Below are 27,610 nucleotides of genomic sequence, written 5' to 3' on the forward strand. Positions count from 1 at the left end.
GTATGCTATACTAGCAGTAACACCTCAATGGAAATGTATATTTTTGCTTTGAATATTTTCCAAGTATGGAAACAAGACTTTCTGAAATTGAATAAATGCATTTTGTGGAGTTGAAAGTTCTTATACGTGTTGCATTTCAGTTTAGTTTTTTAAATATTGTACCGTCTAATTTTCATATGCCTCAGGTAAATCAAGGGTGGGTACAATGTAGTACATTATATCCACTGATTATGCTTGCTGGGAGGATGATAAAGATGTGTCAAGAGTAAGACACATTTTGGTTCCGTTTCCAACAAATGAGACTCATTGCATTGTAACTTGTAAGTAGATAGGCTAGACTGTGTGATGCATTTAGGGGTTAACAGTAAAGGAGGAGGAAAGAACAGAGATATCAGGAAGACCCTTCCATCATAAGCCCTGTTTCCAGAGGAGGGAAGGGACTCTGTTGTTAAATAAACTACAACTCAGAGGAAGAAAATCAAACCAGAGAAAACTATGGGAAAACCAAGGATGAAGCTTGAAGATAATACTCCAATAAGGTAAGTCACAAGCACAGAGCTGTTCTCAGAACACCACCAAATTAAGATAGCTAAAACCATGGGGCTAGTGGCTTCCCTATGCTGAAATAGTCCCACAAGACCAAGAAGGATAGACAAAAATACTTTGGACAAAAATGAGGGACACAATATCTTTGCATTCTTAAATACAACCCCATAAAGAATACACAGAAATAAACTTTATTTTCATTTACCTATAATATGTACTTATGAATTGTATATATTTCATATTGATACTCACTTCATACATTCATTCTATAACACTATCAAGTCACATTTATTCATACCATGATATGACATGTCTTTAAATATGAAACACTTTAAAATGTATACTGAACAAAAATATAAACGCAACATGTAAAGTGTTGGTCCCATGTTTCATGAGCTAAAATAAAATGTCCCAGAATTTTTCAATGTGCAAAAACATTTCTCCTTTGCCAAGATAATCCATCCACCTGACAGGTGTGGCATATCAAGAAGCTCTTCACCTGCGGAGTATTTATGTCTGTAATAAAGCCCTTTAGTGGGGAAAACTCATTCTGATTGGCTGGGCCTGACTCCCCAGTGGGTGGGCCTATGCCCTCCCAAGCCCACCTGTGGCTGCACCCCTACCAAGTCATGTGAAATCCATAGATTAGGGCCTAATGAATTTATTTCAATTGACTGAAGGCCCTCAAAATTGTCAAAGACTCCAGTCACCCTAGTCATAGACTGTTCTCTCTGCTACCGCACGGCAAGCGATACCGGAGTGCCAAGTCTAGGTCCAAAAGACTTCTCAACAGCTTCTACCCCCAAGCCATAAGACTCCTGAACAGCTAATCATGGCTACCCGGACTATTTGCACTGCCCCCCCACCCCATCCTTTTCACGCTGCTGCTACTCTGTTAAGTATTTATGCATAGTCACTTTAACTCTACCCACATGTACATATTGCCTCAACTGCCTCAACTGGCCGGTGCCCCCGCACGTTTACTATGCAACGGTACCCCCCTGTATATATAGCCTCCCTACTGTCACTTTATTCTATTGTATATATAGCCTCCCTACTGTCACTTTATTTTTTACTTCTGCTCTTTTTTTCTCAACACTTTTTTGTTGTTGTTTTATTCTTACTTTTTTGTTTAAAATAAATGCACTGTTGGTTAAGGGCTGTAAGTAAGCATTTCACTGTAATGTCTGCACCTGTTGTATTCGGCGCATGTGACCAATAAAATTTGATTTGATTTGATTTCCTTATATGAACTGTAACTCAGTAAAATTGTTGAAATTGTTGCGTTTATATTTTTGTTCAGTATACTTTAACTACTTCTTTACAAGGGGAGAATGAGGACATTGAAATAGTGGTTTTATATACATGAGTTGGTAGGGACTAGGGAATGGATATTTTTCCAGATCATTACACTATATAGGGCAAGCAACATCACGGTGTATATATGTGTGTGTGGTATGGATGAGTAGATTGGACAGAAGGGAGATGGATATGAATGATGAGGATGAAATGTGCAACAGAGACACATGGAACAAAAAGAGAAACTGTGATTGGCTGTAGGACCACACCAGCACAACACAAGCAGACAAAACCCAAGCTCAGCTGCAACTACTTCTCACTCTGCTGGCTCACTGGTAAAGATCAGCTGACCCTCACCAAACAACCACAATGAGATACGCGACCATTGCACTGTTCAGCTGTATCCATGCTCAATATGGGACTAATTTCTCTCTCACATTCTCGGAAATGTAGATCTGCTAACCAATGGGCCGAGGACAGAAACCCAAATGAAACAGAATAGCGACGATAAAGCTCTTATTGGAATACACATGATCAATAGCCGGTTAGCATGCATTCTGCCCAATAGCCGGTTAGCATGCATTCTGCCCAATAGCCGGTTAGCATGCATTCTGCCCAATAGCCGGTTAGCATGCATTCTGCCCAATAGCCGGTTAGCATGCATTCTGCCCAATAGCCGGTTAGCATGCATTCTGCCCAATAGCCGGTTAGCATGCATTCTGCCCAATAGCCGGTTAGCATGCATTCTGCCCAATAGCCGGTTAGCATGCATTCTGCCCAATAGCCGGTTAGCATGCATTCTGCCCAATAGCCGGTTAGCATGCATTCTGCCCAATAGCCGGTTAGCATGCATTCTGCCCAATAGCCGGTTAGCATGCATACTGCCCAATAGCCGGTTAGCATGCATTCTGCCCAATAGCCGGTTAGCATGCATTCTGCCCAATAGCCGGTTAGCATGCATTCTGCCCAATAGCCGGTTAGCATGCATTCTGCCCAATAGCCGGTTAGCATGCATTCTGCCCAATAGCCGGTTAGCATGCATTCTGCCCAAGAGAGAAAGTTGTTGAGCACCCGTCTTAATGTATGACCAAGAAGACAAGGGCATTCAAATGAATTACACACATTTAGAATAATACCGCTAATGCGTCAACCTTTCCAGATCATTCTTATACTTAGAGGTATAGTAAGAGGCAAAATGCACCAGCTCAATATGATCTTAAACTATAGGAAATGCACAGGACTGGAACAATAATCCCAGGGAATGTTCAGATAAACAGATTGTAGCTCTTACATAAAGCACAGCCAATATAAACATGGTTGTACAGTCAAGGAGATGGTTGTTGTAGAAGACCTGACTATCTGAGCCAGTTTGGGGGTACAGTAGCTAGCCACAGCCTGTAGATAGAGACGATATGTCTACCATAACGGTGCATGTTGCACAAGTGCTTTTGAGCTCACAATGACACATAGACATCTTCGAACATTTGCAACAGACAGCCAAACATTCCCAAGGGGCAGCGGTGAACCACAGCAGTTTGAGAAAAGTTAAAAACACAGCAGGAGCCTAAGGACTGACAGCTCATTGGTCTCCTCTGTATGCCCCATGCAAGCAGCTCGGGATAGTTCAGTCAGCTTCTGCTTTTCTAAATGCCTGCTTTGCTGTAATGACTAGACATGGTCATAGCTGCTACAGGAAGAGTGCATACAGATAGCAGTACAGTACTTCTCTCTCTCCTGGCTATGTTACGTGGTCAGACCTAGGACACATACATTTGTATAAAGGAAGCTTAAACCCTGATCAAACATAGCAAAGCCAATGGAGTTATGGGCAAGCCAGGCAGTATGTGCATAGGGTGGGGCTGAATCCGCATGGCAGGACAATGAGGAATGTTGACAGATGGATGACAGCATGATAAAGACCATAGTGCAGCCAAGACAGAAGCAGACAATCTGTCAGGACGGGGAGTTAATGCAATGTTGTTACCAACATGGGAATGCCAACGGCCAGAATTAATGGTTTGAAACTAGCGTATCAGGAAAGCAAGAGATGGAGGCGGGGGCAAGGAGGCACACCAGAGAAAGTGTTTACTAGTCCACACTAAAGCTCCTCCATTTCACCTTGCAAGGTGCTACATAAGTGCCTCTGCTGCCCCCTCTCCATCCCCTACATGTTACGATTGCACGCTGCCCCTTCGACCTCTCTCCCCCACCCCCCTAGAGGTCGATGAGCTGATCCACCAGCAGAAGGGAGCGGGCCAAGTTGGGGATGCTGGACTCTGAACTGCCACTGTTGCTGCGCGAGTGACCACCTGAAACGTGCCAGAAAGAGAGAGAGAGAGAGAGAGAGAGAGAGAAGAGGACATGGACGGAGCAAGGAAGAGCGAAGAGGGGGAAAGGAAAGTATTTGAGAGAGCATAGAAGAGAGACAGGACAGATCATGGCAAAGCATTGAGAATTGGTGAAAGAGAAGAGGACAGGAGCGAGGGTGGGATGACAGGAGCAGACACGAGTGAATGAGGGACAGGGGTAGGAAGAGAACAAAAGAGACAGAAAGTAAGCGAGATTATCTATATGCAGGCGCAGCATTTCAGGGATAGAGTGCAGGGAGGAGGACATCTTGTATGTCTTCCTAACCTCTAGAAGACACTACTCTTAAAAGATGCCTTCAAGCTCTGCTGTTGGCGCTTCTGTTCTGACAGACTGTACAAAACAACTGCAGAATGGTGCCTGCCTTTGATAGGAACTGCCAATTCTTATTGACAACGTTCAGCCAGTGAAAAGTCAATGAGCGAAAGTTTAGAGAAACCCACTGATGTGAAAGCATGCTAGGATGAGAAGGGCTAGCTAATGTTACAGCACATCCAGCCATGGTTGCTCTCAGCAGGTGTAAGTGATGAACTAGGGTGTTAGCTAGGGTTTCTCAGTAATGGGTGTGCTCATTCGTGGTCCCCTGGCAGCTCATACAGAACAGTACTTTGGTCCTCAGCAGATCTGTGTGGATCAATGAGACACGTGGATTCAACCCTATCTGCACACTGCTGGCCTGCCTTACGTACCTTGGTTGTTGGAGTTTTTGGAGATGAGCACGGGGATGGGGTCAAATTCGTCCTCAGTGCCCTTCTCCCCAGCCTCGGGCGGCTGGAAGCCCAACATGAGGTAAGCAGAGTCTGCAGGTGGAGGAGAGGAGGTGAAGGGGTAATGGAGGGTGAGGTTAGCGCAGCCCAGAAGAGAGCGAGGAGGGAGGAGGGGAGGGTGCAGGAAGTACAGAGACAGATGCAGCCAGAGCAGTCACAGCATTAGTACTAAGCCATGCATCTGATGTGGCTTTTGTAAATGAGTCAAGGGTCTGCAGAAGGTCCCACAATGTTGTGGCAGCAGCATAGTGCTACAAATGGTTACCTCACCGTTTGAACTGCAATGAAAGGGCCCTTGATACAGGCTGCCAACATGTCTGTATCAATATCTCATTACCCTTCTGAAATGATATAGTTCATGTTGATATTAGTAATATGATAGTTAACTGGGTAGTTTAACATCATCAATTCAAAGGTCGCTTGGCTTTGAACATGTATATTTTAGTAGTCTGACTGGTCTTTAAAGCTGAGAGATACTGCCGGTCTGTGGTACTGTGATTTAGTTTGGGCTGAACACAGGTCAGACTTGCTGTGAGGCGTTTCACCCCAGGTAACATACAATATATGACAGCTGGAGAGAGGAGGTCTTACCAGCAGATGCCTGGGCAGTGCCAAATGAGACTGGAGCTAGTTTGTCCAGACAGGAAGCAGAGCCAGGAGGGGCAGAGGAGCAGGAGGGGGGTGCACAGACAGTTTGATCCCCAGGGGTGGAGGTGTGAGACAGCAAAGAGCAGCCCAGCAGAGAGTCCTCTCCAGCCAGAGGGTCTGAGGGAGGGGAGGGGAGGCCAGGGGTTAATATGGAGGGAAAGAAAATGAAAGACCATTAACCCAAGCAGAAGAAAAAGCAGTAGGTTAGTAAGCATGCTCACCCTTTTCCCACAGAAAAAAGATTAGACCAAAAGTGAATGAGCTTCTTACTCTCAGATTTACGTTCATCCTCAAAGTAGATATCCCCTGATCAAACCCCACACTAGTAGTGGTACTTTGCTGCATGTAGGAGTTGGACTAATGACAGGACCATTGTCCATTGGTGCCCTCTAGTGGCACAGATTGACACTACTACCAAAAGGTGGGAGCGGAGGGAAAAACTGCCTACTGCTCGATATTGAGAGGTCAAAGCCAGGGGCAGCAGACACGCTCTATCGCTCAGCAGTAGCGGCCTTGTCCTCAGATCCAGCCTACATTCACTGGGGAATGTCAGCCATTACACTAACATTCACACTGTGCTCATGTTCATCTGGAGCAGAATCAGCAATGCTAATGAACAGTGCACTGCAAATGTTTTCCTGTTCGCCCTCAAGAGTACGTCATAGCAACGGATCATTGCAATAAACCGAGACGCTCACTGTCGCAACCGTTCCAGACAGTTTAGTTGACAGCATTGAAGAAATGGTGACAGGGAATATTAATTTGGTACAGGCAAACCTTTCAGCAAGCCCTGGCAGGGTATGTTTGCGCAGGTTACTGATAAATGACTTGGTCTTTTCAACACCAAGCAATAGTTAACACAAAGGAAACCACAACAGAGCTTCTGAACTAAGAGTCATATCCCTGTATGACGTTGATGGCAGAAAAAACACATTCAATCTTAGTGGAGGCAAATCCCCCTTTGTGTTAACCCAATAACTCATTGCCTTGTGGCCCCACACAGAGCATACGTCATAGCGATGTACGGCAATAATGTAATAACATTGCCTATATTATTTAAGGAATGGTAAGAACAGTAAGGTACAGTTTAGGACACTAACCTGGCAGGCTGGCTGAGACTGTCTCCAGGCCCGGTATCAGAGAGTCCACACACATCTCAGCCTTTGCTGCTGATGAAAGAGGAACAGGAGAGATGGTCAGATAAGAAAATGAATGAAAAGGAGAGAGGAAACCAAAGAGCTCCAGCTCCAGAGAATAAAGTATATGATGGACTTCAGTTCATAAACAACCTGAAGCATCTCTCATGTGAGAGAGGATACAGGAAGAGGAGAGGAAGGCATGCAGGCAGGCAGGCAGGCAGACAGACAGGCAGATAGACAGACAGACAGGCAGGAGAGCCTGTTACCATTACTGTTGCCCTCTGCAGAGCTGCTGAAGGGGTCAGCCAGGGGTAAAAGGTCAGGGAGCAGCAGAGATGTCTCAGGGGACTTCAGTCCCTCAATCAGCTTCTCTGTGAGCCATCCAGACAGAGGGACGAGAGGAGAGGACAAGGAGGAACGGGAGGGAGGAAAGCATCGAAAGAGAGAGGAAAGAAAGAGAATGTGCATAAGAAAAGTATGAGTAGGGGGAGAAAATGTGAGATGATGTAGTAGGACTGAGGCAAAGGGAAGAAATGTACGCTAGGCTCATCTAAGTACAAATGAGAACATGATAATTATACTATCAAGGTGAGAATTAGTTGGTAACGTTATCAAGGTGTAGCAGCTGTTAGTTCTTGGATTTGTGAAGATATTTTTCTATTGGCTGGGTATTCTGCCATGAGGAATGCTATGAAGACACCAGTCTCTCCTTTACTCTTCAGCAGAAAATCCCTCCTAGTGTGATGACGGAGTGCACAGACCATGCTTGAGTAGAGGACATGTTTATTTCAGGCAGGTAATACCATTCATGTCAAACAAGTAGTGGAGAAAAACAGCATGCCTTCAAAAAGAACTGCTAGCCTTAAACCACCAACACATCATTCCATCCCATCAACCAATGACATGGAGACGAATACAAACACACAGCAGCTAGTGTCAGTATTTCATCTTTATAGGGTCATTAGTTGACGGACTAAAGAGCAAAATGTCAGCCTCACTCAACAAAAATATACCAGGGGTTAGCTACCATAGCACCAGTCCACAGACTAGGCCTACATCACTGACTGTTCTTACATGTCTCTTCTCCACTTTCATCACTGAACAAGTGTTGGATCAGCCAGCACTGCTAGACACCTGACTGACAGTATCCTTGTTAAGTAAGCTTTGCTGGGTGTTCCAGGGCCGTGCCACAGACAAAGCAGGAGGACTGCCTTCAGGATGTGCCTCTCCAGCAGGTTAGTGCATCCAAACAGACTGAGTACAAACCAGTTGCATGCATGTGAGTGAGTATCTTCTGGGTCAAAATCTCATCTCCATACATACTTACAGGTGACTGGCTGCTATGGAGAGACAGGGGGACAGAGGACCTGGGCCTGGGGGCTCAGAATATGACACAGCACAGCTGCCCATTTGCCCCCTTCACTAAGGGAGAGAGGTCGCAGGTCAATGATAAACTGCTATGACAAAGTCTGTGTACTCCAGAGTCTTATTTATACTGAACAAAAATATAAAACGCATGCAAAGTGTTGGTCACAGGTTTCATGAGCGGAAATAAAAATATCCCAGAAATGTTCCATACGCACAAAAAGCTTATTTTGCTCAAAGTTTGTGCACAAATTTGTTTACATCCCTGTTAGTGAGCATTTTTCCTTTGCGAAGATAATCCATCCACCTGATAGGGTGGCATATCAAGAAGCTGATTAAACATGATCATTACACAGGTGCACCTTGTGCTAGGGACAATAAAAGGCCACTCTAAAATGTACAGTTGTGTCACATAACACAATGCCACAACTGACTGCAGGAATGTCCACCATAGCTGTTGCATGTTCATTTTTCTACCATAAGCCGCCTCCAATGTTGTTTTAGGGAAATTGGCAGTACGTCCAATCGGCCTCACAACCACAGACCATGTGTAACCACGCCAGCCCAGGACCTCCACATCCAGCTTCTTCACCTGCGGGATCGTCTGAGACCAGCCACCCGGATAGCTGATGAAACTGTGGGTTTGCACAACTGAAGAATTTCTGCACAAACTGTCAGAAACCGTCTCAGGGAAGCTAATCTGAGTGCTCGTCGTTCTCACCAGGGTTTTGACCTGACTGCAGATCGGCGTCGTAACCAACTTCAGTGGGCAAATGCTCACCTTCGATGGCCACTGGCATGGTGGAGAAGTGTGCTCTTCACGGATGACTCCCGGTTACGACTGTACCGGGCAGATGGCATCGGTTTGCGGACGTAAACTTTGTAAACAGAGTGCCCCATGGTGGCGGTAGGGTGACGGTATGGGCAGGCATAAGCTACGGACAACGAACACAATTGCATTTTATCGATGCCAATTTGAATGCACAGAGATACTGTGCCATTCATCTGCCGCCATCACCTCATGTTTCAGCATGATAATGCACGGCCCCATGTCACAAGGATCTATAAATACAATTCCTGGAAGCTGAAAATGTCCAAGTTCTTCCATGGCCTGCATACTCACTAGACATGTCACCCATTGAGCACGTTTGGGATGCTCTGGATCGATTTGCACGACAGCATGTTCCAGGAATAGCCAATATCCAGGAACTTCGCACAGCCATTGAAAAGGAGTGGGACAACATTCCACTGGCCACAATCAACAGCCTGATCAACTCTATGCAAAGGAGATGAGTCACGCTGCATGAGGCAAATGGGGTGCAGTTCCTGTTATGGGCTCTACTGGTGCTGTGTGCCAGTAAATCCTCAGTGCTCTCACTCTCTTTGTGACCTGTGTTTAAAGACTGAGTGAGTTGGGAGAGGACAGAGAAGATTAACCACACCCAGATTATGTAACAGGCAGCCTTTTTCCCCTCAGCTCAGTCCCCACTAACTGACAACACTGGCATCCACTGACTGTCATTGGAGCGATTATCTGAACCTTACAGTGAATACAGCCTAGTCTGTGTTAAGATAAACTGAGGACAGAGTATTGCTCCTGAGCCATTTGGAAAAGCAATCAACTACCAACTAAAGGAAGAGCTCAGATGTGACGCTGAACTTTCCCACTGTTCTCAGTGACAGAGGCATTCTAAAGCAGGCGCCTCCAGAGGAACAGCAATCCGATTAACAAAGGAGAATGTGTCCTTCAGGTAACCAGGCAACAGTACAGACAGAGGCACGGTCCACAAGTGTGAGGCAATCCAGCTAAGGTCTCTATTCATAGGAGCTGAAAGGGAATCAATTATGCTAAGAGGACAGGGACAATAGGACTACAGAGCAAAGCCATGTCACCCCAGTCATGATCTAAACAATGGCTTTAAACATTAGATATAGGCCACATACAATCCACCAACATGAGTGTCTCAGGAACATCTATGCGCAAGAATTGAAACACATTGGATGGATGCTTGATGGTAAAGTAGGGATCCTGGCAGGACAGAGAAGTGGAACCTGCCAATACATTCCACAACAACGTTGCATGCTGGGAAAGGGCGTTACCTGTGGTGTCAGAGAGGGAGAGGGCGTTAAAGGGGTCCGGGACACTCAAAATCGCTGAGCCTGCATCCAAACCCAGGATGTCAGCACCTCTCTCAGCTTAACATCACACATGGAGAAAGAAAGCGGGAGAAGGAGAGAAAGAATGAGAGACAGCAGGAGAATAGGGGAGGAAGGATGTTGGAGAAGATGGTATGGTTGGTTATGACAGTTACTGATCTAATAGAAAGTCAACAAGATGTAAGAGGACAACAGAGCTGAGGAGAACAAATTACACAACAGTAATTGGCTTGGGTTGGGCTCAGAGAAAATTGTCTCAGAGAAAGGTGCGAGAGGTTCACTTGACAGCTCAAACCGATACATCTCTCAAAGAAAGAATTCTACAGAGCAGGAGAAAAATCGATCTTCGAAAGAAAGATTTACAGAGAAGAAGCCGACAGCTAAAAACAACAGGACACCACATGGGAAATATGTAGAGATGAGGGAGAGGAATAATAACGTCTGTATGACACAGAGAGGAAGGCTGGTGAACACGTGGGGTCTTACCCGGGAAAGCCTTGCCTGTGGACCCAGCAGCAGAGACAGGCTGCAGCCCTGAAATTAGGTTCTCTGTAGAGAGGCTGGCCCTCTCCCCTGTTGTAGCTGTCATAAAGACATACACAATTAGAAAACAACATCACCTCTGTTCATTTACCTATCTACCAACTATCCATTGCACTTGTAGATGTCTATACACAGACTGGACATTGTGGTCTTACTCTCGGCCAGCTTGGCAAAGTCCTTGTTGAGCAGCTCCTCGGCACTGAGCTTGGAGAAGTTGTCGTCACCAAAAGGGTTCCAGCTGCCAGTGAGTGCAGAGGGGGCTGTCTGGGCACCGCCCTGCCCTGGCTGGTACACACTCTGCTGGGAGGAGCAGGGGGAGCCAGAGGGAGTGGTGCTGGCTGACCTACAACACACATAGGAAAACAAAGGTTACAGTGGAAATCATCCATCTCATTTATCTTAAGTACAAACAAGTCTGTGCCAAATATAAAACATGCATGCAAATATGGGTAATTAAAAATCCTATTGAGATATTTGTGGTCCTCTGTAGCTCAGCTGGTAGAGCACGGCGCTTGTAACGCCAAGGTAGTGGGTTCGATCCCCGGGACCACCCGTACACAAAAAAATGTATGCACGCATGACTGTAAGTCGCTTTGGATAAAAGCGTCTGCTAAATGGCATATTATTTATATATTATTATTATTATTATTATTTGTAGATTGAATGGACTGTTTATTCCTGTGTTGAACTATATGGGCTATTAAGGTTCTCTGTATGAATGGCCTGTTCATTGGCCTGCATCTCACTCAGTCAGTCAGTCAGTCATTCAGTCAGTCAGTGTGTGGAATGAATGGACAGTTGATTCCTCAGTTCATTGAGATGGGTTAATTCAGCTCACTTGGACTTGTTGAGGCTGGCCTCGGCTGCAGCCGCCTGCAGTAGCTGGGTTGACTTGCTGATTGGGACCCCAAACACAGCACTGTGGGTGACGTCGCTCAGGATGCGTCTGTGACTGCCTCGGGGGGCCATCTTTGGGGAGGAGGGGGGCGTCAGGGAGCCAACCTTGTGGAGCCCACGTCCAGGAGCCAGATGCTGGGAGGAGAGAGCGAGAGAAAGGGTTTAATATGGAGATAAGGAAAATATCACACCGAATATCAGAAGGAAGAAAATGACAGGTTGATCCAAGTTGATTAGCTATTCTATTGGTTGGTGAAAAGACATGGTTGATTAGTGGCAAAATACCAATGGATGGTTTTCAGGATGATCCGTTATTGATTCATATTTTTGACAGAGATTAGATTTAGAACAATAAATCACAAAGGAGACAGAACTGAGTGGTGACAGGTTCCAGTGACAGAGATGTTTCATGACAACTTTTAGACATTATAACCATAGTGAAAGGAAAAGCCACTAGACAGCTTCTAAATCTTATCCTTTTGGTTGAATTATATTTGATCACTATGCAAAGTATGAAAGATCTGTCTTCGATGTTAGTGAGAAGCACTGATGTATCCTTTTTAGACTGCTTAATTCAGTCCTCACAACAGTATACAGGACCAATCCAAGAGCAAGTATTTCTACATCATTGTTTACATAGATCAATAAAACATGCAGTTATTTTAAAGGGAACTAATCCAATGCAAATGCAGAATGCATACAAAGTCAGTGTTAGGTGATTAGCCAGATTCTAAGGCCCCAGACAGAGAGCCAGGGCCTGTTAGTCCCCCTGTCCCACAAGGCAGCAGGCTGCCAGAGGAGATGGGCCTGTTAGCCCTCCCTGTCCCACAGACCAGCAGGTTGCCGGAGGGAAGGGGGTTTACCGTGGGCTCAGAGTCACAGTCAAGTGCAGGTCCTGTGGCTTTAGGTCCTGGGGCTGCAGGCTGAGGGGGGGCTGGTGGTTGGGGGGAGGGGAGGTCTGCCGCAGGGCTGGCTGGCTGCTGCTGCAGAGGAGCAACAGGAGCCACAGGATTCGTTTTGGGCTGCACAGCCACAGAGCCCTGGGGGGTCGGGATGGGAGGCTGCTGCTGTTGTTTGTAGATGGTCTGCACCAGCTGATGCTGCTTAGGGATAGGATGGTGGGAGAAACACAACCAGTGTTCAGGAAAACCCCTCCCTACTGTCTAATTTGGCCCAGTTTGGGATGAGTTATTGCTCTGCCAAGTGCAAACCAGTTCACCCTTCTGTTCCCTGTGTATTTCATGAAAGTTGTCATTTCTGCAGTTGGATTTTTGTTACACATGACATCTTAGTGTATTTTAATTAACAGATCAGAGGGGAGTTCCTGGAAAGTCAATCAAGTTATTCAGTTTGATTCAATTTCATTCAAAACCACAAGGTTATTCAGAGGTCCTGCTAAAAGTGCACTCTACATAGAAATATCATAAGTTAGAAGGCAATAAATGGATGCATAAAAAACAATGACTTCATATTATTGGCAAATGGCAACAAGATTCTCTGATATATTAAGAAGCCCAAACACAAGGTAATATATAGTGCCTTTAGCAGACTGATAAGAGATATGCCCACCTGGTTGGTCTTCTGCTGTGGGCTGAAGAAGGCTGCAGCCTGCTGCTTCATGAAGAGACCCTGCTGATGCTGGGGCGTGGCCATGGGCTGCGAAGGGGCGGTCTGAGCCAGTGGGGATGTGGCCTGTGCAGCAGGCACCTGCTGGACTAATTGAACAGCAACAGCCGGCTGGGCAGCGCCTAAAACACCTGTAGTACAGGGGAAAAGATGGCTGTCTTGGAAGGATGACATTGATAACAATTGACTAAAACAGACAAGCTTGCAGCTCCTATCGGTCTCTATACAAGCAGATGGACAGAAGGGCTCAGATAGACTATGGGTGTCACCAAGGGCTCATTAATAGACTATTAAAGCCTTGTCCGGACGGACAAATTAAACCACTGGGATTACAAGGCCATGTTATGTCAGCCAAACACGTGGAACAGTTCAATACATCAAGCTCAATACAGGATGTCTATCTCGGTGAGTGTTTTGTGACAGGATTAGAGACTTTCCCTGCTTGCAGGCCTCAGCTCTCTGCTCACCACATTATCAGGTCCTTGTGGTTCAAGCTTTGACTGAGAAACAAAGAAGGCACAGAGGGTAGTGTGTGCGTACCTCCTGCAGCCACGCTGGGTCTCTTGCGTGGGGTGAGGGCCGGCTGGATGGGCAGGATGCCTATGGGCTGGGCCCCTCCAGCTTTGGGTCGTGACCGGGGCGCGATGGACGTCTCTGTTGTGGGGACAGGGTCTGAGAGCCTGGGAGGGGAGCGGAAGGGCAAGACAGGTTATCATTGCCGGAGCTTTACATCTGTAACTATAATTTAAAAAAGGGATTCTCATGCTCCTCACTTACCTGGCTTTGGATTGACTCTTTTTGGCCACAGCTTCGCTGGCTCTGATTGGTTCAGGAAGTTTTGTAGGAATAGGATAGTTCTGTGAAGGTGAGAAGAGTTTCAGTACTATGCTTAGATATACTACTCAATTTAAATCAATCAGCTTCACTCAGATTTCTAGTGTAATGGTTTTCCTTTTGTCACAGCGAGGGAACAAGAACCCTTTATCATTATAACTTCTGCATGACATGACTGCAGCAATGTCATGATCAGTTAAAGATTCCATGAATCGGCCTTGAATGTCCACTGGGAATGTGGTCTGAAATGTGCTGTGTCAGATGATTGAGTGCTGACATTGCTCTATCAATGCAAAGCAAAGGGGCCTGGGGGATGGTGGGCAGCCAACTGGCAACAACCACAAAGCCGCTTGCTCCCCCATCCTCTGGCATTTTGCAATAGACTTATGTTGCTTTCCAAAAAGATTAGACATGAATACAACATCTTAGTAAAATGTGAAAGCTTCTTACATTTTAAATAAAATAACATTAAGTACAGTGCCTTACATACAGTGAGGGAAAAAAGTATTTGATCCCCTGCTGATTTTGTACGTTTGCCCACTGACAAAGAAATGATCAGTCTATAATTTTAATGGTAGGTTTATTTGAACAGTGAGAGACAGAATAACAACAAAAAAATCCAGAAAAACGCATGTCAAAAATGTTATAAATTGATTTGCATTTTAATGAGGGAAATAAGTATTTGACCCCTCTGCAAAACATGACTTAGTACTTGGTGGCAAAACCCTTGTTGGCAATCACAGAGGTCAGATGTTTCTTGTAGTTGGCCACCAGGTTTGCTCACATCTCAGGAGGGATTTTGTCCCACTCCTCTTTGCAGATCTTCTCCAAGTCATTAAGGTTTCGAGGCTGATGTTTGTCAACTCGAACCTTCAGCTCCCTCCACAGATTTTCTATGTGATTAAGGTCTGGAGACTGGCTAGGCCACTCCGGGACCTTAATGTGCTTCTTCTTGAGCCACTCCTTTGTTGCCTTGGCCGTGTGTTTTGGGTCATTGTCATGCTGGAATACCCATTCACAACCCATTTTCAATGCCCTGGCTGAGGGAAGGAGGTTCTCACCCAAGATTTGACGGTACATGGCCCCGTCCATCGTCCCTTTGATGCGGTGAAGTTGTCATGTCCCCTTAGCAGATAAACACCCCCAAAGCATAATGTTTCCACCTCCATGTTTGACGGTGGGGATGGTGTTCTTGGGGTCATAGGCAGCATTCCTCCTCCTCCAAACACGGCGAGTTGAGTTGATGCCAAAGAGCTCAATTTTGGTCTCATCTGACCACAACACTTTCACCCAGTTCTCCTCTGAATCATTCAGATGTTCATTGGCAAACCTCAGACGGCCCTGTATATGCGATTTCTTGAGCAGGGGGACCTTGCGGGCGCTGCAGGATTTCAGTCCTTCACGGCATAGTGTGTTACCAATTGTTTTCTTGGTGACTATGGTCCCAGCTTCCTTGAGATCATTGACAAGATCCTCCCGTGTAGTTCTGGGCTGATTCCTCACCGTTCTCATGATCATTGCAACTCCACGAGGTGAGATCTTGCATGGAGCCCCAGGCCGAGGGAGATTGACAGTTCTTTTGTGTTTCTTCCATTTGCGAATAATCGCACCAACTGTTGTCACCTTCTCACCAAGCTGCTTGGCGATGGTCTTGTAGCCCATTCCAGCCTTGTGTAGGTCTACAATCTTGTCCCGGACATCCTTGGAGAGCTCTTTGGTCTTGGCCATGGTGGAGAGTTTGGAATCTGATTGATTGATTGCTTCTGTGGACAGGTGTCTTTTATACAGGTAACAAGCTGAGATTAGGAGCACACGGGAGTGCTCCTAATCTCAGCTTGTTACCTGTATAAAAGACACCTGGGAGCCAGAAATCTTTTCTGATTGAGAGGGGGTCAAATACTTATTTCCCTCATTAAAATGCAAATCAATTTATAACATTTTTGATATGCGTTTTTCTGGATTTTTTTGTTGTTATTCTGTCTCTCACTGTTCAAATAAACCTACCATTAAAATTATAGACTGATCATTTCTTTGTCAGTGGGCAAACGTACAAAATCAGCAGGGGATCAAATACTTTTTTCCCTCACTGTATCATCTCTTACTTTCAATGATTGACTTACACCTGGCATTTGGAGAGCAAGGTAACAATTCAGATAAAGTTAAAAGTTCCTCTACATTATGACCCTTTGAATTATTTGGTTGTAACCTTCGTCTCCGGGGAGATTTTCTAGTCCTGTTGTCATTACTGATGATGAGGTGACTTACATGTATGTTCTGGATGGGGCATTCGATACGGGCCAGCTTGAAGGCGAAGTAGGACACTTGATAGATATCTGGTCTCTTTTCAGGGTCAGGCTCCAGCATGTATCCTGATGAATGGAAGAAAATATGGTTGGTAATTATCATACTGATACAGTGCATTCTGAAAGTTCAGACCATTTGACTTTTTCCACATTTTGTTACGTTACAGCCTTATTCTAAAATGGATTTCTTCCCCCTCAATCTAAACACAGTACCCCATAATGACAAAGCGAACAGTTTAGAAAATGTTGCACATTTATAAAGTATTCAGACCCTTTGCTTTGAGACTCGAAATTGAGCTCATGTGCATCCTGTTTACATTTAGTCCACATTTGGTAAATTCAATTGATTGGACATGATTTGGAAAGGCACACACCAGTCTATATAAAAGTCCCACAGTTGACAGTGCACGTCAAAGCAAAAACCAAGCCATGAGGTTGAAGGAACTGTCCGTAGAGGCACAGATCTGTGGAAGGGTACAAAAACATTTCTGCAGCATTGAAGGTCCAAGAACACAGTGGCCTCCATCATTCTTTAATGGAAGAAGTTTGGAACCGCCAAGACTCTTCCTAGACCTGGCCGCTGGCCAAACTGAGCAATCGGGGGAGAAGGAGGTTCTTGGTCAGGGAGGTGACCAAGAACCCGATGGTCACTGACAGAGCTCCACAGTTCCTATATGGAGATGGGAGAATCTTCCAGAAGGACAACCATCTCTGCAGCACTCCACCAATCATGCCTTTATGGTAGTGGCCAGACGGAAGCCACTCCTCAGTAAAAGACACATTACAGCCCGCTTAAAGTTTGCCAAAAGGCACCTAAAGGACTCTCAGACCATGAGAAACAAGATTCTCTGGTCTGATGATACCAAGATTGAACTCTTTGGCCTGAATGCCAAGCGTCACGTCTGGAGGAAACCTGGCACCATCCCTACGGTGAAGCATGGTGGTGGCAGCATCATGCTGTGGGGATGTTTTTCAGCGGCAGGGACTGGGAGACTAGTCAGGATCGAGTGAAAGATGAACGGAGCAAAGTATAGAGAGATCCTTGATGAAACCCTGCTCCAGAGCACTCAGGACCTCAGATTGGGGCGAAGGTTCACCTTCCAACAGGACAACAACCCTAAGCACACAGCCAAGACAATGCAGGAGTGGCTTCGGGTCAAGTCTCTGAATGTCCTTGAGTGGCCCAGCCAGAGCCCGGACTTGAACCCAATCAAACATCTCTGGAGAGACCTGGAAATAGCTGTGCAGCGACGCTCCCCATCCAACCTGACAGAGCTTGAGAGGATCTGCAGAGAAGAATGGGAGAAACTCCCCACATACAGGTGTGTCAAGCTTGTAGCATCATACCCAAGAAGACTCAAGGCTGTAATCGCTGCCAAAGGTGCTTCAACAAAGTACTGAGTAAAGGGTCTGAATACTTACGTAAATGTGATATTTCAGTTTCCTATTTTGAATAGATTTGCTTTGTCATTATGGGGTATTGTGTGTAGATTGATGAGGGGGGAAAAACTATTTAATCCATTATAGAATAAGGCTGTAACGTAATAAAATGTGGAAAAATCCAAGGGGTTTGAATACTTTCCGAATGCACTGTATATTTATCTCTTTGGACTAAAGGACTTGCACTGTGAAAGAGAGAAGGGGCACAGAGAGAAAGACAGAGCCAGAAAGACAACTCTCTTACATACGAACGCACAGACCATTCAGTAGGAGTTGACAGGGAGGATGGCTACTCACTGATGAGGCAGTGCATGTCCTGGGAGTAGCGGGAGTTGTCTGGAATAGTGAAGCTGCCATCACAGATGGCCACCTGGCTCTCCCCAAACGGCAGGGTGAAGTAGCACAGTTTATACAGCAGGCAGCCCATAGCCTGTAGAGACAGCACAGTGCACATCAGGACACCTTTTATTACCTGGCATCAAGCCAACATAACTCTATAGTGGAGAGAAACCAGTCATAATCTCTCATGGCGATTCAGCAGTATGCCAACTCACCCAGATGTCTGCCTTTGTAGTGATGACCATGCCATTGTAAAGGTTGATCATCTCTGGGGCTCGGTATGACAGAGTAGTGTACCTTAAGGTGGGGAAGCAAGGGAGCACACTAATTTAGGAAGGACTTCAATTGCAGATAAATGTCCTCAATAGGGTTCACTTGGCACAGTTAATCCACAACATCCCAACCGGTTGTACTTGTTGGTTCACTAGACTAAAACTATCAAACCACTCCCATGAGTTCAGTATTCCAGTTGAGGTGAAGCTCTTCAGAATCACTCACTTCTTGATTTCCTCTTCCACCAGTGGCACGCCCTCTGTCTGAGGGTCCTGGAAGCGGTTGGTGGCGCTGCCAAAGTCACACAGCACGTAGTGTCCCCGGTCATGGAGTAGGATATTCTCCACCTGCAGAGGAGATAGAGACACAAAGATGACTGCTGAGACAGGTGACTCCTGAGACAGGTGACTCCTGAGTTGATCTTTGAATGGTGTGTAACATATTTATACACTTCATGGTTCACTTCTCATGCTGGGACACATATATGCAGCTAGGACATTTATTAAAGACAAACAGATAAAGAAGACATGATAAAGGCAAGTGTGAGTAGGGTGCAGACTCTGAGGGTGTGTGTGAAGTGCTCGTGCCTTGAGATCTCGATGGATGATTGGCGTCTTGCACTGGTGGAGGCGGGCCACGGCCTCGCAGGTGTCACAGAAGATCTGCAGCACCTCTGCCTCAGTGAAGCCTGTCTGCAGACGCTGGTTCATCAGGTTCACCACCTGACCACCTGCAACAAACCAGGGAGGACTTACAATGGGTTTGGAAACAAAGTAGATACGCTCCTGTCATGGTATGAGGTTTGTACACTAATGAAACCACTAAAGTGATTGATCAGGAAAGAGGGGCAGAATTACCACGACAGAAGTCCATGAGGATGAGGACCTCCCAGACATCTCCTGCTCCCACTGCAGTTATACTGGAGTCCAGGAAACCCACAATGTTCCTGTGGCCCACAAGGTCCCTCTGCACATGCACACACACAATTGGTTAATATTACAAAGAATTTAAATAACCTCATAGGTCTCTGGTTTGCTTTCAAATTCCAAACAGGCTGCCATAACAATGGTGATCTTTGTTTTTTGGATTGCCAGAGTGTATTCTGCTCCTGCTTGCTGAATCTGAGGATCTGCCAAAAGGCTGGAAGTAATAGGGTGCCTTTTGGACATGCAAACGGAAGAAATTAAATTAATCTCTTCTTTCAACATTCAATTGCATGGAGGATATGTTGAGTACGGAACAACAAATATTCTCATCTCAGGCATTAAAATCCTATAAACTAAGAGCATTTTACATTTACATTTTAGTCATTTAGCAGACGCTCTTATCCAGAGCGACTTACAGTTAGTGAGTGCATACATTTTTATTTTTTATACTGGAATCGAACCCACAACCACAAATGCCATGCTCTACCAACTGAGCTACATCCCTACCTCATATGCACCCAATAATACCACTGTGTGATAACACTTTCACACTGTCATGCCAACCTGTGTGTGCGCGCAAAAGAGAGAGCGAGAAACATAAAAATGAGCCTACAACCCAAAAAGTGTTTTGAGAAATATTTTCTTATTCAGGTGTATAGCCAGTGAGAACAGACAGTTTGATGGAATACTTGGTTACAGTAGGAGAGTGAAGTAGTAGGAAGACAACACAGACACCAGATCACCTCGGTAACCATGGCATCCCTCTGTAGTCGAACTAAGCTAGACACATCAGAAGCTACCATAACAGATTTTATCTGCACTTGTTCCACACTGTCAACCCTGTTACGGACACTTATGTAACTGCTTAACTATTATTTAAAATTCATGTTTGAGATAAATCCAACATTTTCTCATTGATCAAGTCTCCCTTGTACAAATAAACTCACGTATAATATCAAAGTGATAAAGTCACCTTTGGGCCTCGTTGAGGTTTTAGGTGAAGATCGGCCATTACTCCTCATGTTGTGAAGAGCATGGGACCACATGGTGTTCATGAAATTAGGAATTATACATGTTCCACACATAACGAAAGTTAAATCAAATTAAAGTTGATATGTTGAACTTGACCACCTCAGTTAAAGTTGATAAAACAATTATAAATAGACCAAAAAGACAGAGAATACCTACTTCCTTTTCCACCATGCTGTTCAGAGGCCTCAAACAATGTCACTTGCTGTGAATCATTTAACTTGGTGGAATGGTCCATTATTTTAAAGGAGTAAATTGTTTGCATAACAGGGTTGGCCTTAAAATGAGGGACAGACGTAAATACATCACCAATCACATGAATATAAATAATAACCTTCAGAAATGACTGTCAAAGCAGCAAAATAACTAGGCCTTTACAATGGTGGTGAAACTTGGAGACATTTGGGGATTAAGTGAGTTGAAATCTTCCTAGAAGTGACAGGGTTGATGGAGGGACATGTCAAAATGCTGAATTTTGGCACTATAGCCATTATTCATATTAAAAATCAGATCTATTGAATTCTTCATGTGGTCTATATTATAGTGTACTTCATTTAATATGACAGGCTTTTAAAATTCAATATTGGTGCATTATTTCTACTTAAAAATATAAAAGGGACGCAAAAGGCACCCATTTCGTGGAACGACCCAATAATGATAGTCATCCTGTACCAATAATGCCCCCCAGGGTGTGGCTGCAGGGGCTGGTTATCTTACAGCATGGCCTCAAGTTAGGGAACTGAGGCCCAAGGGGGTGGGGGAGTTTATCTGCATGAATTCCAACTCAACATATTCAGCAGCAGGCTCTAACTGAGCTAAGAGTGTGACTCAGTTACTACACACCTTTCTGCTCCCTCTCTCTCTCTCTCTCTCTCTCCCTCCCTCCCTGTATATGTTTGTTTAAGTTAGTTTTGTCAACCCCCCCCCCCCCTTCCATAGTCAGCAACTCTCTCCCATATCACCTCTTCCAGAATAGAAACACAATCCTATTATTTTATTTGTGTAGTTTTATCTGTGTGGTTCTACATCAGCTTCACTACAGCAGTGGCACAGTGATTTGCCCCCTTTGTGAAGCCCATTTGTCTGAGAGAGCCTGTGCATTATAAAGGTAGACAGGGTGACAGACTGAGCAGAACTCCAGCCCAGAGCCGGTTCTCACCATGATCTGGATCTCTAGCTTGCAGATATGCAGGTCGTGCTCGTTGTTGACGTACATCCTCTTCAGGGCACAGCGCACCCCCTGGTGGGTCCGCACCAGGAACACAATGGCAAAGCCTCCTGGAGAGAGAAAGATTTCAGCATTGACCTTTGACTGAGTGGCACAGGTCACCACTGAGGCCACCTGCGTTGTCAGCTAACCTAACAGAATACAATAAACACAAGAGACCAGCTAAATATGGAGCGACAAAAATGTTTGTTTTGTGACGCTGGTTTCCCCTCGAGCCAAATGGCTAAATGACGAGCTTCGCTTTGACCTTGACAAATGTCAGTAACAGTGACTGAATTAGCACAGAGTCATGGCCAGTCAGCCTGGATGAGTCAAAGCTGCTGATACTGCATAGTGGCTGACTGGGAGTACAGCAGAGCAGAGCAGGCCTCCTTCAGTCGGTCCATTACCTCATCATGACAGCAGCACACCACACAACACTGGAAACGTTCATCCTCTCTCTCATATAAACTTCTGAAATAAATACACACTGTATGACCCCGGATAAACAGTGGCAGAGCTAGCTGGGAAGAAATGTTGTGAAATCTGTGTTCAGTCAGAGGGGTGGATGAAGCTGTGGTAAAGGAAGGCTCAAAATAGCATTGGTGAGTCAGCAGTAGAGATGAGAATCAGAGGAAGACTGCAGGTGGCAGAGCAGCCGCACTGTGACTGGAGAAGGTGAAGTGTGAGTGAGAGTCCATCATCCGACTATTAGAGGCACATTGGGCTGACGCACAGGGCAGTCGGCACGGCTCCAAAACAGCCCTTTTGTCTGGGTCTCTCCATTTCTCTCCCTCTCGCCTGCTAATTCAGACATATGCAGATACACAAAACCATGAGTGATTGTGTGGCTGGCTGTGCACACTATTTGTTTCTTGTGAGCCAGGAGGCAGTGCTGGCTTGCTGTGATCCACGGGTGATACAACACTGGGCTCTTTCATCTACACACCATTCACACAGTGAGGGGGCTAGCGTTGCCTCCATAAAGAATAACACCAGTCTGGAACCAAACATACTGAGCATGCATCTTAGCTAGAATTTTCTCACATTGTTCAAAGAGAGGTAAAACAGTAGTGCATTATGTCAGTGATGCAGATATGGTGTTTTGAAGGATTGGTGGCTCTACAGTGTTATTGCAGCACAGCACTGTAAGGTGTGGGTAGTATTTGTGTCTGATTACAGGCTAGTAAAAGGTGAGCTAATGCTCTGAGGGGTTGGTTGAGAGCTCTGCTGTGCTGCTGCATTGACATGCACTAGGCTAACTCAGCACCTCCCGGGCTGGCCTGCATCTGGCTGGCCCACAGCCTCCACTGGCTGAGCTGGAGGGATCAGAGCAGAGGCAGATATGGGCCAGGATCAAGTTTCACTAATCTGAAAAAGAAATTGACTTCCTATTGGTTGTTCTCTCTTCTGCATCCACACACAAGCACCATAAACACTTCACAGTGGCTCCTCACCCTGCACCACAGACAACAGGCTTGTCTGTCCTCCTGAACCTTGTAGATTATTCTTTAAAAAAGGGGCCTTCATGCTCTGGGCAGAATCAATACAAACTGGGAGGTGGCTGTGTATGTGAATACAGAGCACCTGCAGCCTATAAAACAAGCGAGGTCCAAATCATTGAGAGCATTTTATTGGACAACTGCTTCCTTGTCTATTTCTACTGCTGGCACAGCTAAAGCATTTCAACCCTGCAGTGAGTCTCTGGCCATGTCCAGAATCTGGCTTGCCTGCTACTTAGTTAAAAGGCATACTGTGTACTACATACTATTTAGCAGTTACCATCAGTTACAGCTTCATATGAAGCAGAAAGGATCGTCCGTAGCCCCACCCAGTGACCTTTCATGTTGTTGTTTTGGGCTAATGTTAGCCAAGTAGCTAGCATTTGGAGTAATCTTGAGTGTACCGTAGGCCTACGCATGTATCAACTGAAGAGTCACCTGAAGCTTGAGAGGAATGGGAGATGCATAATGAGGATGACTGGCTACTACTCTGAACTGTGTGTGGTAACCACCCAGAACTGATGAGGCGTCACACAAGTGGGTGCCATACATTGTGAAGGAGAAGTCTAGTGGCTACAAGACTCAGGCTGGTTCCCAGAGTAGCCCTCTACAAGATCGTCACCAGACTCAATCTTCATCAACCATCTCCCTGACCACCTTCCTCTGATCAAGCCATGCACTGTCCCTCTCCATCTTTGGAGGATGCATGCACTCAGACTTGGCCTCTATTGGTTGACCTAGCCAACTATAGTTATGCTACTCATGCTTGTTTGTTTTTTGCTTTTGATGCGCTTTGGAACTTTGAAAAGTGCTATTGAAATGTAATAAATTATTATACCAAATATGGTTTATTTAGTTTAGTAGAGCAAAAAGCTCTGACAAAGGCCAAGAGGCCAACACGTAAGCTTCAATAAAAAAGTGATACTAGCAAGTGCAGTGTGCGGGTTTCTTTTTTGTTTACACTTATCTAATTGTTATTATACACTGGGTGGTTTGAGCCCTGAATGCTGATTGGCTGACATCCGTGGTATATCAGACCGTATACCACGGGTATGACAAAAGTTATTTTTACTGCTCCAATTACGTTGGTAACCAGTTTATAATAGCAATAAGGCACATCGGGGGTTTGTGGTATATGGCCAATATACCACGGCTAAGGGCTGTATACAGGCACTCCACATTGCATTGCGCTTAAGAACACTCCTTAGCCGTGGTATATCGGCCATATACCACACCCCCTCGGGCCTTATTGCTTACCCATGCACCAGCAACAAGATAGCTCAGATTTGCGAGTGCATTTTTTAAATGTTGAAATGTTGAAAGTAAAACACACCAACAGTAAATGTACCGGTATCAATTATTATTATTTTTATTACAAACAATAAACACTTTTTGATGAGAAAACTTAAATCCACTTTGGGTTTTACAAAAGGAAAATGAGTAAATTAAAGGGATACTTCCAGATTTTGGCAATGAGGCCCTTTATCTACTTCCCCAGAGTCAGATGAACTTGTGGATACCATTTGTATGTCTCTGTGTCCAGTATGGAGGACGTTAAACTAGCATTAGAGCAATGACTGGAATTATTTGGGTATCTACTAGCATGCTAGCAGATCGCACAATGACTGGAAGTCTATGGGTAATGCTCGTTAACGCAACTTCGAGTAGCTAGCTTTACTAAAGGCACAGCAGGCAGCAGATCTGTTTTCAAAGAAGTAATGTTACAATTAAATAGTCGTGATCATTTTAAGGAGAACAAAAAAACGACTTCCATCTGAAGACCACCGCAGAAGCTTCGCTATTCTCTATCTTGCAAGTCGTCTACTCAAAGAGATCTAGCTATCAAAACTCGCAGCCCCCCCCTTCCAATGCATTTTAAATTCCCGAAAAGTGTGCAGCGAATTTTACTAGAGGAAAAGCCGAAATTAGTATAACATCCTGGCATTTAAACGACACTAGATTTTCGAAAATGCACATAATATAACACTTCCTATTTCCGCATACTCAAACGGCCTACTATTTAAGACAAGTATGGGCCTACGGACACATGCCTCGGTCTTTATTACTCACTCGGACAGACACAAACACAGTCAGTCCTATTAGAGGAGGCTGCTGCTGCTGCTCAGAGAGGCCTGTGGGTAGCCAGCCCCGTGCTCTCCCAGGCCAGAATGCCGTGTGTTGCTGCTTGCGCTGAGCAATGCCCTGGGTTGAGTCATCCAGCTCGCCTCACATCACTAAGCCAAGGACATGGTATTAGTAAATGTATGACCCATGGGCCAGGCTAAAATCAACTCCCTTCTGTATTTTCTATTCATCACAGCTGCACTATAATTAATCACCATAGACCTAAGTATTGAGTATTAAAGACAGAATGAGGAAGATGAGTTGAAAGAAACCCCATGCGGCTTATTTATGATTGACCGCTTTGAGAACTTTTTAAATAGGCTGTCTCAGCAGTTTGTACTGTCTCATATGAACAAGTTCAAACACATTCATGCAAATGTATGCAAAATAGTGTATCCAGCAAAGCTTGTTTTGTGCCTGAATCAAATTGAACATCAGAATACACTGTGAGGGCAAGTACACAAACATGTAAACACTCCAGAGTCTGTGTGTGTGTGTGTGTGTGTGGTCCTGCCTCAGCTGATGTTGGGTTTGCCCTGCCAAGCACCTGCTAGTTCGCGCCTTCTAATCTCGGGCGCCTGCATGAAATTAGAGGGATTAGCAACCTTCTTAAATTACATGCACCAGCACACTGACTCTTACCAGACTGGGCAGGCCAACAACAAGAGCTACAAAATACCCCTTTAACACTGATGACAGTCAGTATAATACCCTGCTGTCCACTCAACCAAACACATACAAATAGAAACACTTTTTGGATACAGTTCAGTAAACTGCAATGGAGCTTGTGTAACAGCAGGTAGCCTACTATAAATAAACACGACTACTATATTGTTTACAAACATGCTCACTGAGGAGTATGCATTACCCTGCATTCTGCATTGAGAAGACAATTCTACTGGCAATGTCTTGTCTCCAGTAGGCATTAATATTAAACCAGCTTGCACCAGCTGATACTAATTGGTGAATAGAAAAATTAAAAGACAGCCAGTTTAAAAGTCGAGCCTTGCATTTTCCCCAGTATGCCCCAGTGGCTGCATTGTGTGTGTGATGGTGGCAGCAGCAGCAGCAGGAAAGCTTCCTCCATGACAATGCCAGTCATATATGGATGACTACACTTGATACTTACATGCGACTTCTGCTATCAGAATACGAAGACCGCATTGAAAAGACGGGTCTAGACGCACAAAAGTCGATTTGTGGTCTGATTGTGTTCAGATCTGGCTGACCACTTCAGGAGGTGGTCAGGGATGCATTGTGTGCAGATTTATCCTCAGTCTGGATGCAATCAGGCTACCGAAAGCACGTACAGTGTGCGACGTCATCAGCACTCTTCCCACAAAACGTGTGTTTTGGGACCGAGAGGCACCTTTTCATTATAACGTTGGAAGAAATACGTTCCTAGCGTATGAAGAACGTCTTCGCAAAACTATTTATTGTTTGGCTAGAGTTATGCTAACCCGTTTGCAATCCCTTTAGTGTTGCTTGCTAGCTTGCTACAGAGGTTTGCTGGCTAGTTAGCTACTGCCATCAGTTGTGATATCATACTTTGACTATTCCACCGTTTGTAGAACGCATACTGGCATTTGAATATAGTGTGGGAAAAGGGAATCTGGACACGGTAGACACATTTAAATGTAGGTGTAGATGCATGACGCGTTTGGAATTCCATGATCAGAACGACATGATCAGAATACGAAAGCTGCATGAACTGTCAAGTCTAGACACAGACATAGAGCACTGGAGAGGGCTAGTGTTACCATACCAGCAGTAATATTATGCCTGTAAGCTGGAGCAAATGGCCAACCTTGTTTATTGTAAAGAGAAAGTGTTGCGGCTAGGGATGACAATTTCGGTCATTTTTGCTGCCGACTAACTGACCCTCAATAACCGGTCAAAACGATTACATTTTTTCCAAATAGTAAAATGACATGACCAACAGAAAATACTATCTGAGATCTGTATACAATGACGAGATGCTTATTATGCTTCTGCCCTAACAATGGGAGTCATCCCAAGGCTGGAAGGCAGGCAACAAGCTTAGGCCCAAAATAAGCCCATAGAAACACATTGGGCTTATTTTGGACAGATTTTGGCGAGAGCGAAACCTCTCGTTTGTCTCTTCCTCTCTGATACTATGCATGCATACAAGGACCGGACATTTTCATTAAGAACTTAATGGAAACGTGCAAAAATAGCAAGCCTATAGTCTTATAGTTCAAAAGGCTATATTTGCCAAAATGCAATTCGCAGAAAACACTGTTCTAACCAGCGCACCT

The 27,610-nt window shown here is 45.1% G+C and overlaps 1 protein-coding gene across 10 annotated transcripts in view; it reads right to left on the reverse strand.

Annotated features, from left to right (window-relative positions):
* aak1a (AP2 associated kinase 1a) overlaps positions 1-27,610 on the reverse strand; it is a 47,790-nt gene that overhangs the window by 14,517 nt on the left and 5,663 nt on the right. For 2 of the 10 annotated variants that reach the window (XM_084181193.1, XM_084181190.1), the window contains exons 2-19: positions 21,658-21,776; positions 19,401-19,509; positions 19,131-19,273; positions 18,769-18,890; positions 18,486-18,567; positions 18,229-18,361; positions 16,454-16,557; positions 14,132-14,211; positions 13,895-14,034; positions 13,298-13,485; positions 12,592-12,828; positions 11,670-11,863; positions 10,987-11,174; positions 10,775-10,870; positions 10,232-10,327; positions 6,728-6,796; positions 5,571-5,744; positions 4,902-5,012 (exon numbers count right to left, since the gene is read on the reverse strand). In XM_084181193.1, the coding sequence (XP_084037319.1) occupies positions 4,902-5,012; positions 5,571-5,744; positions 6,728-6,796; positions 10,232-10,327; positions 10,775-10,870; positions 10,987-11,174; positions 11,670-11,863; positions 12,592-12,828; positions 13,298-13,485; positions 13,895-14,034; positions 14,132-14,211; positions 16,454-16,557; positions 18,229-18,361; positions 18,486-18,567; positions 18,769-18,890; positions 19,131-19,273; positions 19,401-19,509; positions 21,658-21,776 (2,385 nt within the window). The remainder of the gene's footprint in view (positions 1-4,901; positions 5,013-5,570; positions 5,745-6,727; positions 6,797-10,231; positions 10,328-10,774; positions 10,871-10,986; positions 11,175-11,669; positions 11,864-12,591; positions 12,829-13,297; positions 13,486-13,894; positions 14,035-14,131; positions 14,212-16,453; positions 16,558-18,228; positions 18,362-18,485; positions 18,568-18,768; positions 18,891-19,130; positions 19,274-19,400; positions 19,510-21,657; positions 21,777-27,610) is intronic. The other 8 variants (XM_084181192.1, XM_084181194.1, XM_084181195.1 and 5 more) reach the window with 8 other exon arrangements.

Source organism: Coregonus lavaretus (assembly GCF_964263955.1).
Source record: "Coregonus lavaretus genome assembly, chromosome: 17".
Classification (NCBI taxonomy): Eukaryota; Metazoa; Chordata; class Actinopteri; order Salmoniformes; family Salmonidae; genus Coregonus; species Coregonus lavaretus.